Source organism: Tachyglossus aculeatus, chromosome 2 (genome assembly GCF_015852505.1).
Source record: "Tachyglossus aculeatus isolate mTacAcu1 chromosome 2, mTacAcu1.pri, whole genome shotgun sequence".
Classification (NCBI taxonomy): Eukaryota; Metazoa; Chordata; class Mammalia; order Monotremata; family Tachyglossidae; genus Tachyglossus; species Tachyglossus aculeatus.
In genome coordinates, this window is record NC_052067.1 from 15,026,566 (window position 1) to 15,037,493 (window position 10,928).

The following is a 10,928-nucleotide window of genomic DNA, read 5'->3' on the forward strand; positions in this document are numbered from 1 at the left end:
GTGAGATATTTCTGGCCTACTGTGGCTTTTCCCTGTCCCATTATCAGTCAATCTATCAATCAGTGTGTGCAGAGCACTAAACTAAGCACTTGGAAGAGTACAATACAACAGAATTGGTGGTCATGTTCCCTGCCCATAAGCAGCTTAGGGTCTATCGGGAGAGACAGACATTAAAAGAAATTATGGATATGTACATAAGTGTTGGGGGCTGAGGATACAGATCCAAATGCATAGGCGGAGAGGGAGAAGGGAAAATGAGGGCTTAGCCGGGGAAACCTCTTGGAGATGTGATTTTAATAGGGCTTTGAATTAATCAGTTTTTATTGAGCACTTACTGTGTGCAGAGCACCTGGAAAATTGGGGAGAGTAATGGTCTCTCATCTTCGAAAGGAGGGAGTTTCAGGCCAGAGGGAGGATGAGGACAAGGGGCCAGTGGTGAGATTGAGATTCAGTGAGTAGGCTGGCATTAGAAAAGCAAATCATCATCATCATCATCATCAATCGTATTTGTTGAGCGCTTACTATGTGCAGAGCACTGTACTGAGCGCTTGGGAAGTACAAATTGGCAACATATAGAGACAGTCCCTACCCAACAGTGGGCTCACAGTCTGAAAGGGGAAGACAGAGAACAAAACCAAACATACTAACAAAATAAAATAAATAGAATAGATATGTCCAAGTAAAATAAATAAATAGAGTAATAAATATGTACAAACATATATACATATATACAGGTGCTGTGGGGAAGGGAAGGAGGTAAGAAGGGGGGGGGATGGAGAGGGGGACGAGGGGGAGAGGAAGGAAGGGGCTATATTCCTCCACGTCCTCCAGTAGGGGAGAGAACATCAATTCATAGGTGGTATTAAGGTATAGAAAGACAACACAATTCATTGGGAGAGGAGAAAGAGGCTAATTACAACTCCTCATGATAGCCTTTTTTTTCCAGGAAGTGAATATCATACCCATTGTAATTGAAACTTTGTGCCGAAATTGCCACTTTTGGAAGCATAGGTATTGTTTGAAATCTGCATACATATCAGACTTAACGTATGTCTTCTGTAACTTTTGTTCTGAAAATGTGTTGACTTTGCGCAGTAACAGTCTTGGTAAGGTGTCATGTCTTAATGGTAAGGCCAGGAGTTGAGTCTTAATTTCTGGGTTTTTTGACAATGGAACTTTTGTTGATATTTAGCAAGTTTCCAATCTGATGTCTTTAATTACTATAGACTCCTTTTAGCTGTTGAATCTTAGAAAACGGTCACTGCAAAAGCCTGAATATTCTTTTCCACCTCCATCTCGGCTTCATCGGTGGTTATTGAACACCTATTCTGGGCAGAAGATTGTTTTTAGGCCCCTGAGGAACATGCCGAAATATAACTACGTGTTCACTGCACTTAAAGCGTTTTCATTGTGATTGAAGAGACAAAAGACATAAATTGGTGGAGTGGAGTGAGAAGACAGAAGGGAATAAATAAGTGGAAATTCGGCAGTTTTTAAAATGATAAAGTAAATTAAATGAATTCTCTGTTAAACCACTAGAGATTTTGAAACCTTTTCTAATCTCGAGTAGTTTAAAGTCATCCTCTTACATAGTATTCTGCAGTCCCTCACTGGGGATGAAGGAGGGAAATGCACAGGGTAGTGGAAGGGTTAAAGTGATGGAATGGGGAAATTGGGTATCTCAGGCAATTTAAGAAGAATTTTCACAGAACTTAAGTGTTATGAAACACCCCAAATTACAACCAGGCATCAGCTTCCAGGGCCCCACTCCCCCTTGCCCAAAATAGAAAAAAAAAATAAAAAAAAAAAACCCCAAACTGTTTCTTTATCCTCATTTCCCTTTGTCATGGTGACTATCGCATCAGGTCTCCTGCAGTTTTATACAGTTTCACATTGGGGGTGAAGTGATAGTGATAGGACAGAGAGGAGTGTGGATGCGTGAACATCTCAGTTTTCACCCAAAATGGGGGAGTCCTAGGCTTGCGCCTCAGCTTTGGATCAACTTTGGTGGATCTCTCCTAATTCAGTTGCCTCATTTGGGGGATATCTCAGTGCCTTCAGAAGTTCCCACAGTTCAACTGCTGACTTTCCAGGGGTAGTTGGGCTTATTTTTGGGTGCACTCTACGGAGTTTCCTAGGTCACAGATGAAGACTATTGCTGCCTTACCCTCTGTTGAAGTCAAAGAGTGGACTGTTCCCTCTGCCATCTCTTACCCCACACAAATACACCCATCCGTTGTCGCAAATCTGGGGAGGCTGCAAGTGGCATAAATCCATAGGACAGTGGCCGACGCACAGAAAAGACTCAATAAATACTATTGGTGGATAATAATAAAGCGAGACCCTAAAACAGCTGTCCTCCTCCCCTTCCCTTGTGCTGATCTTCAGAAGGGAAGCGTGCCGGTGATGAAACTGTCGGTTCCCCATTCCTGTCACAAGCAATTTTTACAATTAGGTAGTCATAATGTAGACATTCTTGATATTTAGTATTGACAAGTTACTTATCTAGTGATAGTAAACCGACTTTTCAGCAAGACAGAAATCCAGGAGAAAAACATGGTTGAATAAAGTGATAAAAGCCGTGGAAGAGCAACTTCTGTTTCATTTAACACTGATCTATCAACCTCTGTAGAAACTCCAACAGTTGATTTAAGGCAGATCTATAAACCTTATATTTTAATACACTGGTGAATGTGACTATCTCAAGACAGGTTGCTCCCCGAGTCACAGAATAAAATGGCTCTCTGTGTATGGATTTATACGACAGGAGTGTCTCTATATGTTGCCAATTTGTACTTCCCAAGCGCTTGGTACAGTGCTCTGCACATAGTAAGCGCTCAATAAATACGATTGATGATGATGATGAGTGCATGTGAGCATTTCCTCTTTGATTCTACACAATTCACTTGGCGAGAACACAATACTAAGTGAATTACACAGTTCCGTTTTGCATAATGTAGAGTGCAACTGTGATGTAACATTGCACACCCAACCATCCCCTCTCTGAGTCTGTAATTTATAGACATGTTGAGAATTTTCTACCCCCTATTCAGGGTTTAGAGGAATTTACCAAACATGGAGTGGGAATCCTTAATTAGAAAGCATACACAACACCGGTAATTTCTTTGAAGTAAAAAACACTAAAACAGAGAGGCTTGGACGTATAGGTTTTCCCCACAATATTCTCTGCATGTGGTATTTCATTTATTTATTTATTTATTTATTCTTAAAGCATCATTTTCTCCCAGAAACCGAAGGCAGCGGTTGCTGAAATCAGGAGCTTCGGCAAGAAGAATAGCAGGACAAATAACTTGACACTGTAACACACTTAATCCCAGAACTGGACCTAAAACCAATGCTAAGGCTAGCAGGAAGCGAGCGCATTAACTGTTCCGTCAACATTAGTAGTTAAAATGGTAAGCCGGACCTCTGGGGAATGAAAATATTAACAGCTCAGCAACTGTTATTATGGAAATCATTCCTCCGGTGGTAGCCTGCTCTTTAAAATCCTGGTCAGAATGATGGGAATTCCACATTCCGACCTCTTTTGAATATCCAAATCCCACATTTGGCTCCCCAAGATGGTGCTCAATTGCCATTTGTGGATCCCTGAGATGTTCAGGTGATCTAATATGAGTGTGCGTTAATATGTCAGCATATTGACGTTAAGCTTTTGCATCTTGGTGTATTTTTATTTTTGGCTTTTTAAGGGCTGGCAACCGTTCTGGAGAAGGGTTCTTTGAGTCAGGTGGAAAAAGACTTGTGCGGTGAACGTGTTAACCTTTCATAATGAACATTTTTCTCTATTTTGTCTAGCAGGACCACAACCTCCCCATGAGACCAGTAGTCAAGGATTCTCCCAGCGGCTGTGGCGAAGCGAGAGCCACCACGGCGGACGCTGCTGCGGCTGCCTGTAGCTATTTTAGTTAAAGCCACAACATCAAAGACCCTACAGTGCTGAATCAAAGCGAAAATGGGGTCTAAGGGAGAGAGTGCCACGATTTTAAGGTAGGCTAAATGACCCGTGGACAGTCTTGTTGTTTCTACAGTGTGTTTAGCATGAATATATTCATATTTATATTCATGCAAGCTCTGGAATCTTTCTCTGTCACTGGCACTAATGTAGAACTAATGCGGAGAAGTGTGCTTTAAGACCCTCTGGGGACGCATTAACCGTAGAAATTGATAGGAAAATATCATAGTTTGCTGAAGAACAATCTGAACAACTCTGCTTAAATGGTATTTAAGTGGAGAAGCAGCGTGGTTTAGTGGAAAGAGCCCGGGTTTAGGAGTCAGAGGTCATAGGTTCTAATCCCACCTCCGCCATTTGTCAGCTGTGTGACTTTGGGCATGTCACCTAACTTCTCTGTGCCTGTTACCTCATCTATAAAATGGGGATTAAGCTGTGAGCCCCATGTGGGACAACCTGATTACCTCGCATCTACCCCAGCGCTTAGAACAGTGCTTGGCACATAGCGCTTAGCAAAAACCGTCATTATTATTATTAGTATTTTAGCAAGCTCCTTTCCAAACCAGGTTTCTGGCCCTTGCCAACAGGTTTGACATGTTTATTCTGGTGGTATAAAGCAAATTGGATGTAGCATTTAGATGCATAAGGTCTTATTTCCAAATTGGCTTGCAGAAAGCCTCCTTCCTTATTGCAGAAGGTTCATATCACAGATATTGTGCCATTAATGTTATTTTTTAAAATATTTTCTTCAGTGTAACCATGGCATATCTCATGAACTGGCATTGAGACCTTTAGTTATGGAAACTAAACGTTTTATATGGCTGGCCTGGATTTTATTTTTTGCCTGCCAGGTAAACTGCAGTGGGATAGCTATCCTGTCCATCTGGTATCCTAGCAATCACATCTGCTTTGTAAAGTTAACGTTCTTTTATCTGGCCAAACAGTCAGTAAGCTACCTTCTCTTTTTTTATAATGATGAAAGGAGATCCCGTCTCTGCATAGAGCCCTTGGGAAACTTATCTTAGTCACTGACCTTTAAAAATACTCCTGTTTTGTTTGTTTTTATAGGAAAAAAACCTCAAGCACTGCTTTCTATAGGATGTCTTCAACATTACCTAGAATTGTGATCTCAGTGATTTCCCCTCCTCCCTCAGGCTCTGCGAAATTAGACACTTGGGTTGTAGCACACTGTAAACTGTAACTGTTTGATAAGTAAACTTCTTGTGGAAATTTATTACAGATGAGCCTTGGTCCAGAGAGGCCTCGTGGAGTCAGAAGGACCTGGGTTCTAATCCCGGCTCCGCCTCTTGTCTGCTCTGTGACCTTGGGCAAGTCACTTAGCTTCTCTGTGCCTCATCTGTAAAATGGGGATTCAGACTGTGAGCCCCATGTGGGTCATGGACGGGGTCCAACCTGATTAGCTCGTATCTACTGCAGCGCTCGGTACAGTGCTTGCCACACAGTGAATGCTTAACAAATGCCCTTTAAAAAAACGAACACACAAAAAAGATTTCTGGACGAGAATGTACATAAAGAAATGTATTATAGTGGTCGGGGTTTATGTAGCACCACTTGCACTCTCTCGTCTCCAGTGGGGCTGTTCCCACTTACGGCACTGGTGCGTCAAGCAAATAGATGGGCAGGAGTGGAGCATACTGTGAAGTTCACAAAATTTTAAATACAAAACCTGGCTACACACTGACAGAAGGAAACTTGTGGTCCGGGGGTCCCCTTCACTTATTTTTCCAAGATGAGAGCAATCTTCAAGGCCTGAAATTCCTGCATTGTAAGTAGGTTCTGTGTGTTAAAGTTGCAAGAAGAAAATGTGAGGACAGGGATGACTCAAGGGAACCCAACCCTACTCATAAAACTGTACATATTTGGAAAGTAGGAGGGTGAGAATATTCTGGCCACATAGCCTGATAATAACAATTCCCCCCATCAAAGCCCTACTGAAGGCTCACCTTCTCCAAGAGGTCTTCCCAGATTAAGCCCCCTTCTACCTCAGCTCCCCTTCCCCTCCATGTCACCCTCATTGAATTTATTTCTATTAATGCCTATTTACCTGTTTTGATGTGTATATAGTTATAATTCTGTTTATATTAATGCCTGTTTACTTGTTTTGTTGTCTGTCTCGCCCCTTCTAGACTGTAAGCCCGGTGTGGTCAGGGTCTGTCTCTATTCCTGAATTGTACTTTCCAAGCACTTAGTACAGTGCTCTGCACACACTAAGCACTCAGTAAATACGATTGAATAAATGAATGAATAAATTAGGGGCCCTCTAGACTGTAAGCTCGTTGTGGCCAGGGAATGTGTGTGTTTATTGTTATATCGTACTCTCCCAAGTTCTTGGTTCGGAGCTCTGCACACCGTAAATGATCAGTAAATACAACTGACTGACTGGTAGAGGATGTGATAGAGAAACAGATAGCAGCTAACACTTCTAAGCAGGATATCCTGGAGTTGAGATAGTGAAAACAGAAAGGAAAATACGCATCTCCAGCAAAGCCTGTATAGAAAAGCATGTCCTTGAGGGTTTGAAATTGATACATAGACCAAGATTCAGGTAGATGCAATGGGGAGGAGGAGAGGGGATTATATAATTGTGAAAGGTATAGGCAGAGATTATGCAAAATTGTTGTTTACCAAATCCCACAATATCAGGATGAGGAGACACCCATTGAAACTTGCTGATCCCAAACAAAACTCCTTCACACAGGAGTAATAGAAAGGATACGGCACTCATTACTACAGGAAGTTGTGTAAACTGAACATGTCAGCAGATTAAAGAGGGGTTATGATAAATTCATGGAGAAGTGGTCCATAATGAGGTATTAGGATATCAGGTGATACATTACTAGCCATTAGGATAGAAGCTAAGAAAGGCAACTGGCAAACTACACCTTCAAATATCTAATTGTTTTTGTCAGAGAAACAAATCTGAAAATAGTCTGTAAGGCATTTCTTATGTTCTTATACTATTAGAAATTTGCACATGGCAGGACGGTTGGAAAGACATTGTCCAAAGGTCCAGTCAGGGAAGTGTTTTGAAAATAGGAAAAAAAAAACACTTCTGAGATCACAGCTTCTTAAACCTCTTTGACCGTGGTTCCTCTGTCGGAGCCAGTTGGACTGCAGAATTGGACCCCACGTTGTATCAAGAGACTGAAAGGTGGCTAATTGGCAGGCAGAAGGATAAGAAGAATAAAAACGAGATAAGCATCAGAACAGTTAGAGTTATAAAAGGCTTTGTTTGGGGGTTAAGGTTTTGTGATTTTTTTTTTTGGTGGGAAAAGGCTTGGAGGACTAATTGGCGTTTCTCAAAAAGGTTGAGCACCATAGGTCTTATCTCTTTTTTAATACAGTAATAATAATAATGGTATTAAGCACTTTTTATGTGCCAGGTACTGTACTAAGGGCTGAGGTGGATACAGGTAAATCGGGTTGGACACAATCCCTGTACTACGTGGGGTTCACAGTCCAATCCTCATTTTACAGATGAGGTAACTGAGGCCTAGTGAAGTGACTTGCCCAGGGTCACACAGCAGACAGATGGCTGAGACAGGAGTAGAACCCATGACCCTCTGATTCCCAGGCTGATGCTGTATCCATTTGGCCAGGTATAGAAGTATAGCACCTTTATTCATGAAATTGACAGCAGTCGCTTTTCACTTTTTGACCCAGATTAAATATATTATCCTCAGCATGGACTATAAATGTAGGCTGGGGATCCCTCCTTTCTCAACCTTTATATACACCTTGGTGGAGAGGGAATATAAAATTACTTGCCCCCATTTAACTCATTTCTCCTCTGTAACATTTCCGGTACAAAAGGTTACAAGCATATAAATGAGGACAAGTATTTAGCCTCCCCTAGCTCAGTCGTCTGGTCTTCCAATCAAGTTCATATTTTCTTAAATACCTGAATTTCTTGGAGAGGATTCAGCTATAACATGAGCCCCAATTTTGGGGTGAAGAACAACTGAGATCAGTGCTTACTGTGTGCAGAACATGGTATTGAGTACATGGGAGTCTACACTACAACAGAGTTGGTAGACACTTTTCCCTGCCCACAATGAGCTTACAGTTTAGAGGGCTCTACAAGAGCTTCGGTGTGCTGTCACAGTTCATTATTTAAAAAAGGGTACATTTTTGAAGAATTCTGTGCCCTGCCATTAGTAGGCCATGTTAGCTAAGATTTACAATGCATCTGGGTTTGTTCCTATTTTAAATAATTTGAAACAGTATATAAATAAGATAGTAAATGCTTCTACATTTTTTGTTGTCTTGGTGCAGATAAAATTGTCAGAGAAAGTGAGATGAATACATTTACTAAATTTTCAACGAGTAGGCCTATTGAATACAATTTTAGTCTGAACTAATTATAGATCCTCCTCTTTTTCCCTTCCCAGTTTCTTTTCCTTATAAATACTGCTTTGTTAATGCTTATTTTTTCTGAATTTCACACAGGGGCAATAGATTAACTTCAGGTTGGTGGATACCGTGCTCAAGATGAACAACCCAGAACCCTAGGATTTGGGGGCAAATCTTTTTCTTTTGACTATTTTGTGACTTCAGATACCTCCTTTCAGATCAACACGTATTTGCTGTCTTCACCAGAAATGTTTTTAACATTCTCCAGAAAAAACATGTCCCAGAAACTGAGTTTGTTGTTGCTGATATCTGGATTCATTTGGGGTTTGATGTTACTTCGCTACACTTTTCAACACCCAAGACATCAAAGCAGTGCTGAGTTGCGTGAACAAATATTGGACTTGAGCAAAAGATATGTCAAAGCTTTGGCAGAGGAAAATAAGAACATAGCGAATAGTGGGAGTGGAGCATCTATGGCAGGATATGGTAAGATCCATTTTTTACTTAAAATTCATGCTGGATCATTCATTCATTCAGTCGTATTTATTGAGCGCTTACTGTGTGCAGAGCACTGTACTAAGCGCTTGGGAAGTACAAGTTGGCAACATAGAGAGATGGTCCCTACCCAACAGCAGGCTCACAGTCTAGAAGGGGGATCATTGCACAGGCAGCATGGAAAGTGCACCCTACTTAGATGCTAGGCCTATAGGTCATTAATGAACCTCTTCAGCCACAGTTGTTCATTTGTTAAATGCTTTAAACCGCATTTTAAATAGCCTCCATAAGCTCTGTCTGCGTGAGACAACCGAGAGGCAGGTTGAAAAAAGTGTCATGAAAACGCACCAGTGGTATCTGACTTCTTATACAGCCATCAAAAAGGAATTTGCTACTTGTACTTCTGTTACAATTCAGTATGTTATGGGCAGGTAACGTGTCCACTAATACTAATAATAATTGTGGTAGTTGTTAAGCGCTTACTATATGCCAAGGACTGTTCTAAGCACTGTTGTAGATACAGGTTGAACAGAGTCCTTGTCCCTCATGGGGCTCACAGTCTTGATCCCCATTTTACAGCTGAGGTAACTGAGGCACAGTGAAGTGACTTGCCCAAGGTCACCCAGCAGACTTGTGGCAGACCTGGGATTAGAACCCACGACCTCTGAGTCCCAGGCCTGTGCCCTTTCCACTAGGCCTTGCTGCTTCTCCAATACACTAATTCTGGGGCAGAGAATGGAGTGAATATCAAGTGCCTAAAGGGTACAGATTCAGGTGCATAGATGACACAGAAGTATAAGATGGCATTGGGGAAAAGGGGGCTTAATCAGGGAAGGCTTCTTAGAGGAGATGTCATCTTTAAGGCTCTGAAAGTGGAGAGAATGGTAATCTGGAGTATATGGCAGGGGAAGGAGTTCCAGACCAGAGGGAGGACATGGAATAGGGGTCGGTGGCTAGATAGACGGGCACAGTGAGCAAGCTGGCACTAGAGAAGCCAAAAGCCAAACATCGCCTTCGAGAGGTTTAAAGCAATGTTGTGGATGGGTGAAGAATTCCCTCTGTCTCTGGTAAAGCAGGTGACTCCATCTCTCTTCTCTCTTCTGTTTCATCTCTCTCTCTCTCTCCCCTTTGTCTCTCTCCATCTCTCTGCTCACTCTCTTTCATCTCTCTCTGTCTCTCTCCATCTCTCTTCTCTCTCTGCTTGCCATCTCTCATCTCTTCTCTCATCTTTCACCTCTCTCTCACCTCTTCATCTCTTCCCCCTCCATCTATCCTCTCTCTGTCTCTCTTCTCTCTTCTGTTTCATCTCTGTCTTCCCTCTTTGTCTCTCTCCATCTCTCTGCTCTCTATCTCTCATCTTTCACCTCTCTCTCACCTCTTTATCCCAGACTGAGCCCCCTCCTTCCTCTCCCCCTCCTCCCCCCTCCATCCCCCCCACCTTACCTCCTTCCCCTCCCCACCACACCTGTATATATGTATATATGTTTGTATATATTTATTACTCTATTTTACTTGTACATATTCTATTTATTTTATTTTGTTAATATGTTTTGTTTTGTTCTCTGTCTCCCCCTTCTAGACTGTGAGCCCGCTGTTGGGTAGGGACCGTCTCTATATGTTGCCAACTTGGACTTCCCAAGCGCTTAGTCCAGTGCTCTGCACACAGTAAGCGCTCAATAAATACGACTGAATGAATGAATGAATGAAATGTCCAGTGGACTGGGCTGTAGGAGGAAATCAGTGAGGGAAGGGGTAAGCTGATTGAGTCTTTCAAAGCTGATGGTAAGGAGTTTCTGTTTGAAGCAGAGGCGGATGGGCAATCACTGGAGGTTCTCGAGGAGTGGGGAGATGTGGACTGAACTTTTTTTTAGAAAAACGGTTTGGGCAACAGAATGAAGTTTGGACTGGAGTGGGAAGAGATAGGAGGCAGGGAGGTCAGTCAGGAGGCTGATGCATTAGTCCAGGTGGGATAAGATAAGAGCTTGGATCAGTGTAGTAGAAGTTCAGATGGAGAGGAAAGGGCGGATTTTAGCACTGTTATGAAGGTGGAATTGACAGGATTTTTGGTGACAATGAACCTTCATAAACC

The 10,928-nt window shown here is 42.2% G+C and overlaps 1 protein-coding gene across 4 annotated transcripts in view; it reads left to right on the forward strand.

Moving 5' to 3' along the window:
* CCDC126 (coiled-coil domain containing 126) overlaps positions 1-10,928 on the forward strand; it is a 28,911-nt gene that overhangs the window by 15,283 nt on the left and 2,700 nt on the right. For 3 of the 4 annotated variants that reach the window (XM_038766404.1, XM_038766406.1, XM_038766405.1), the window contains 3 exons: positions 3,233-3,416; positions 3,817-4,008; positions 8,441-8,830. In XM_038766404.1, the coding sequence (XP_038622332.1) occupies positions 8,593-8,830 (238 nt within the window). In that variant the 5' untranslated portion in view covers positions 3,233-3,416; positions 3,817-4,008; positions 8,441-8,592. The remainder of the gene's footprint in view (positions 1-3,232; positions 3,417-3,816; positions 4,009-8,440; positions 8,831-10,928) is intronic. The other variant, XM_038766407.1, reaches the window with a different exon arrangement.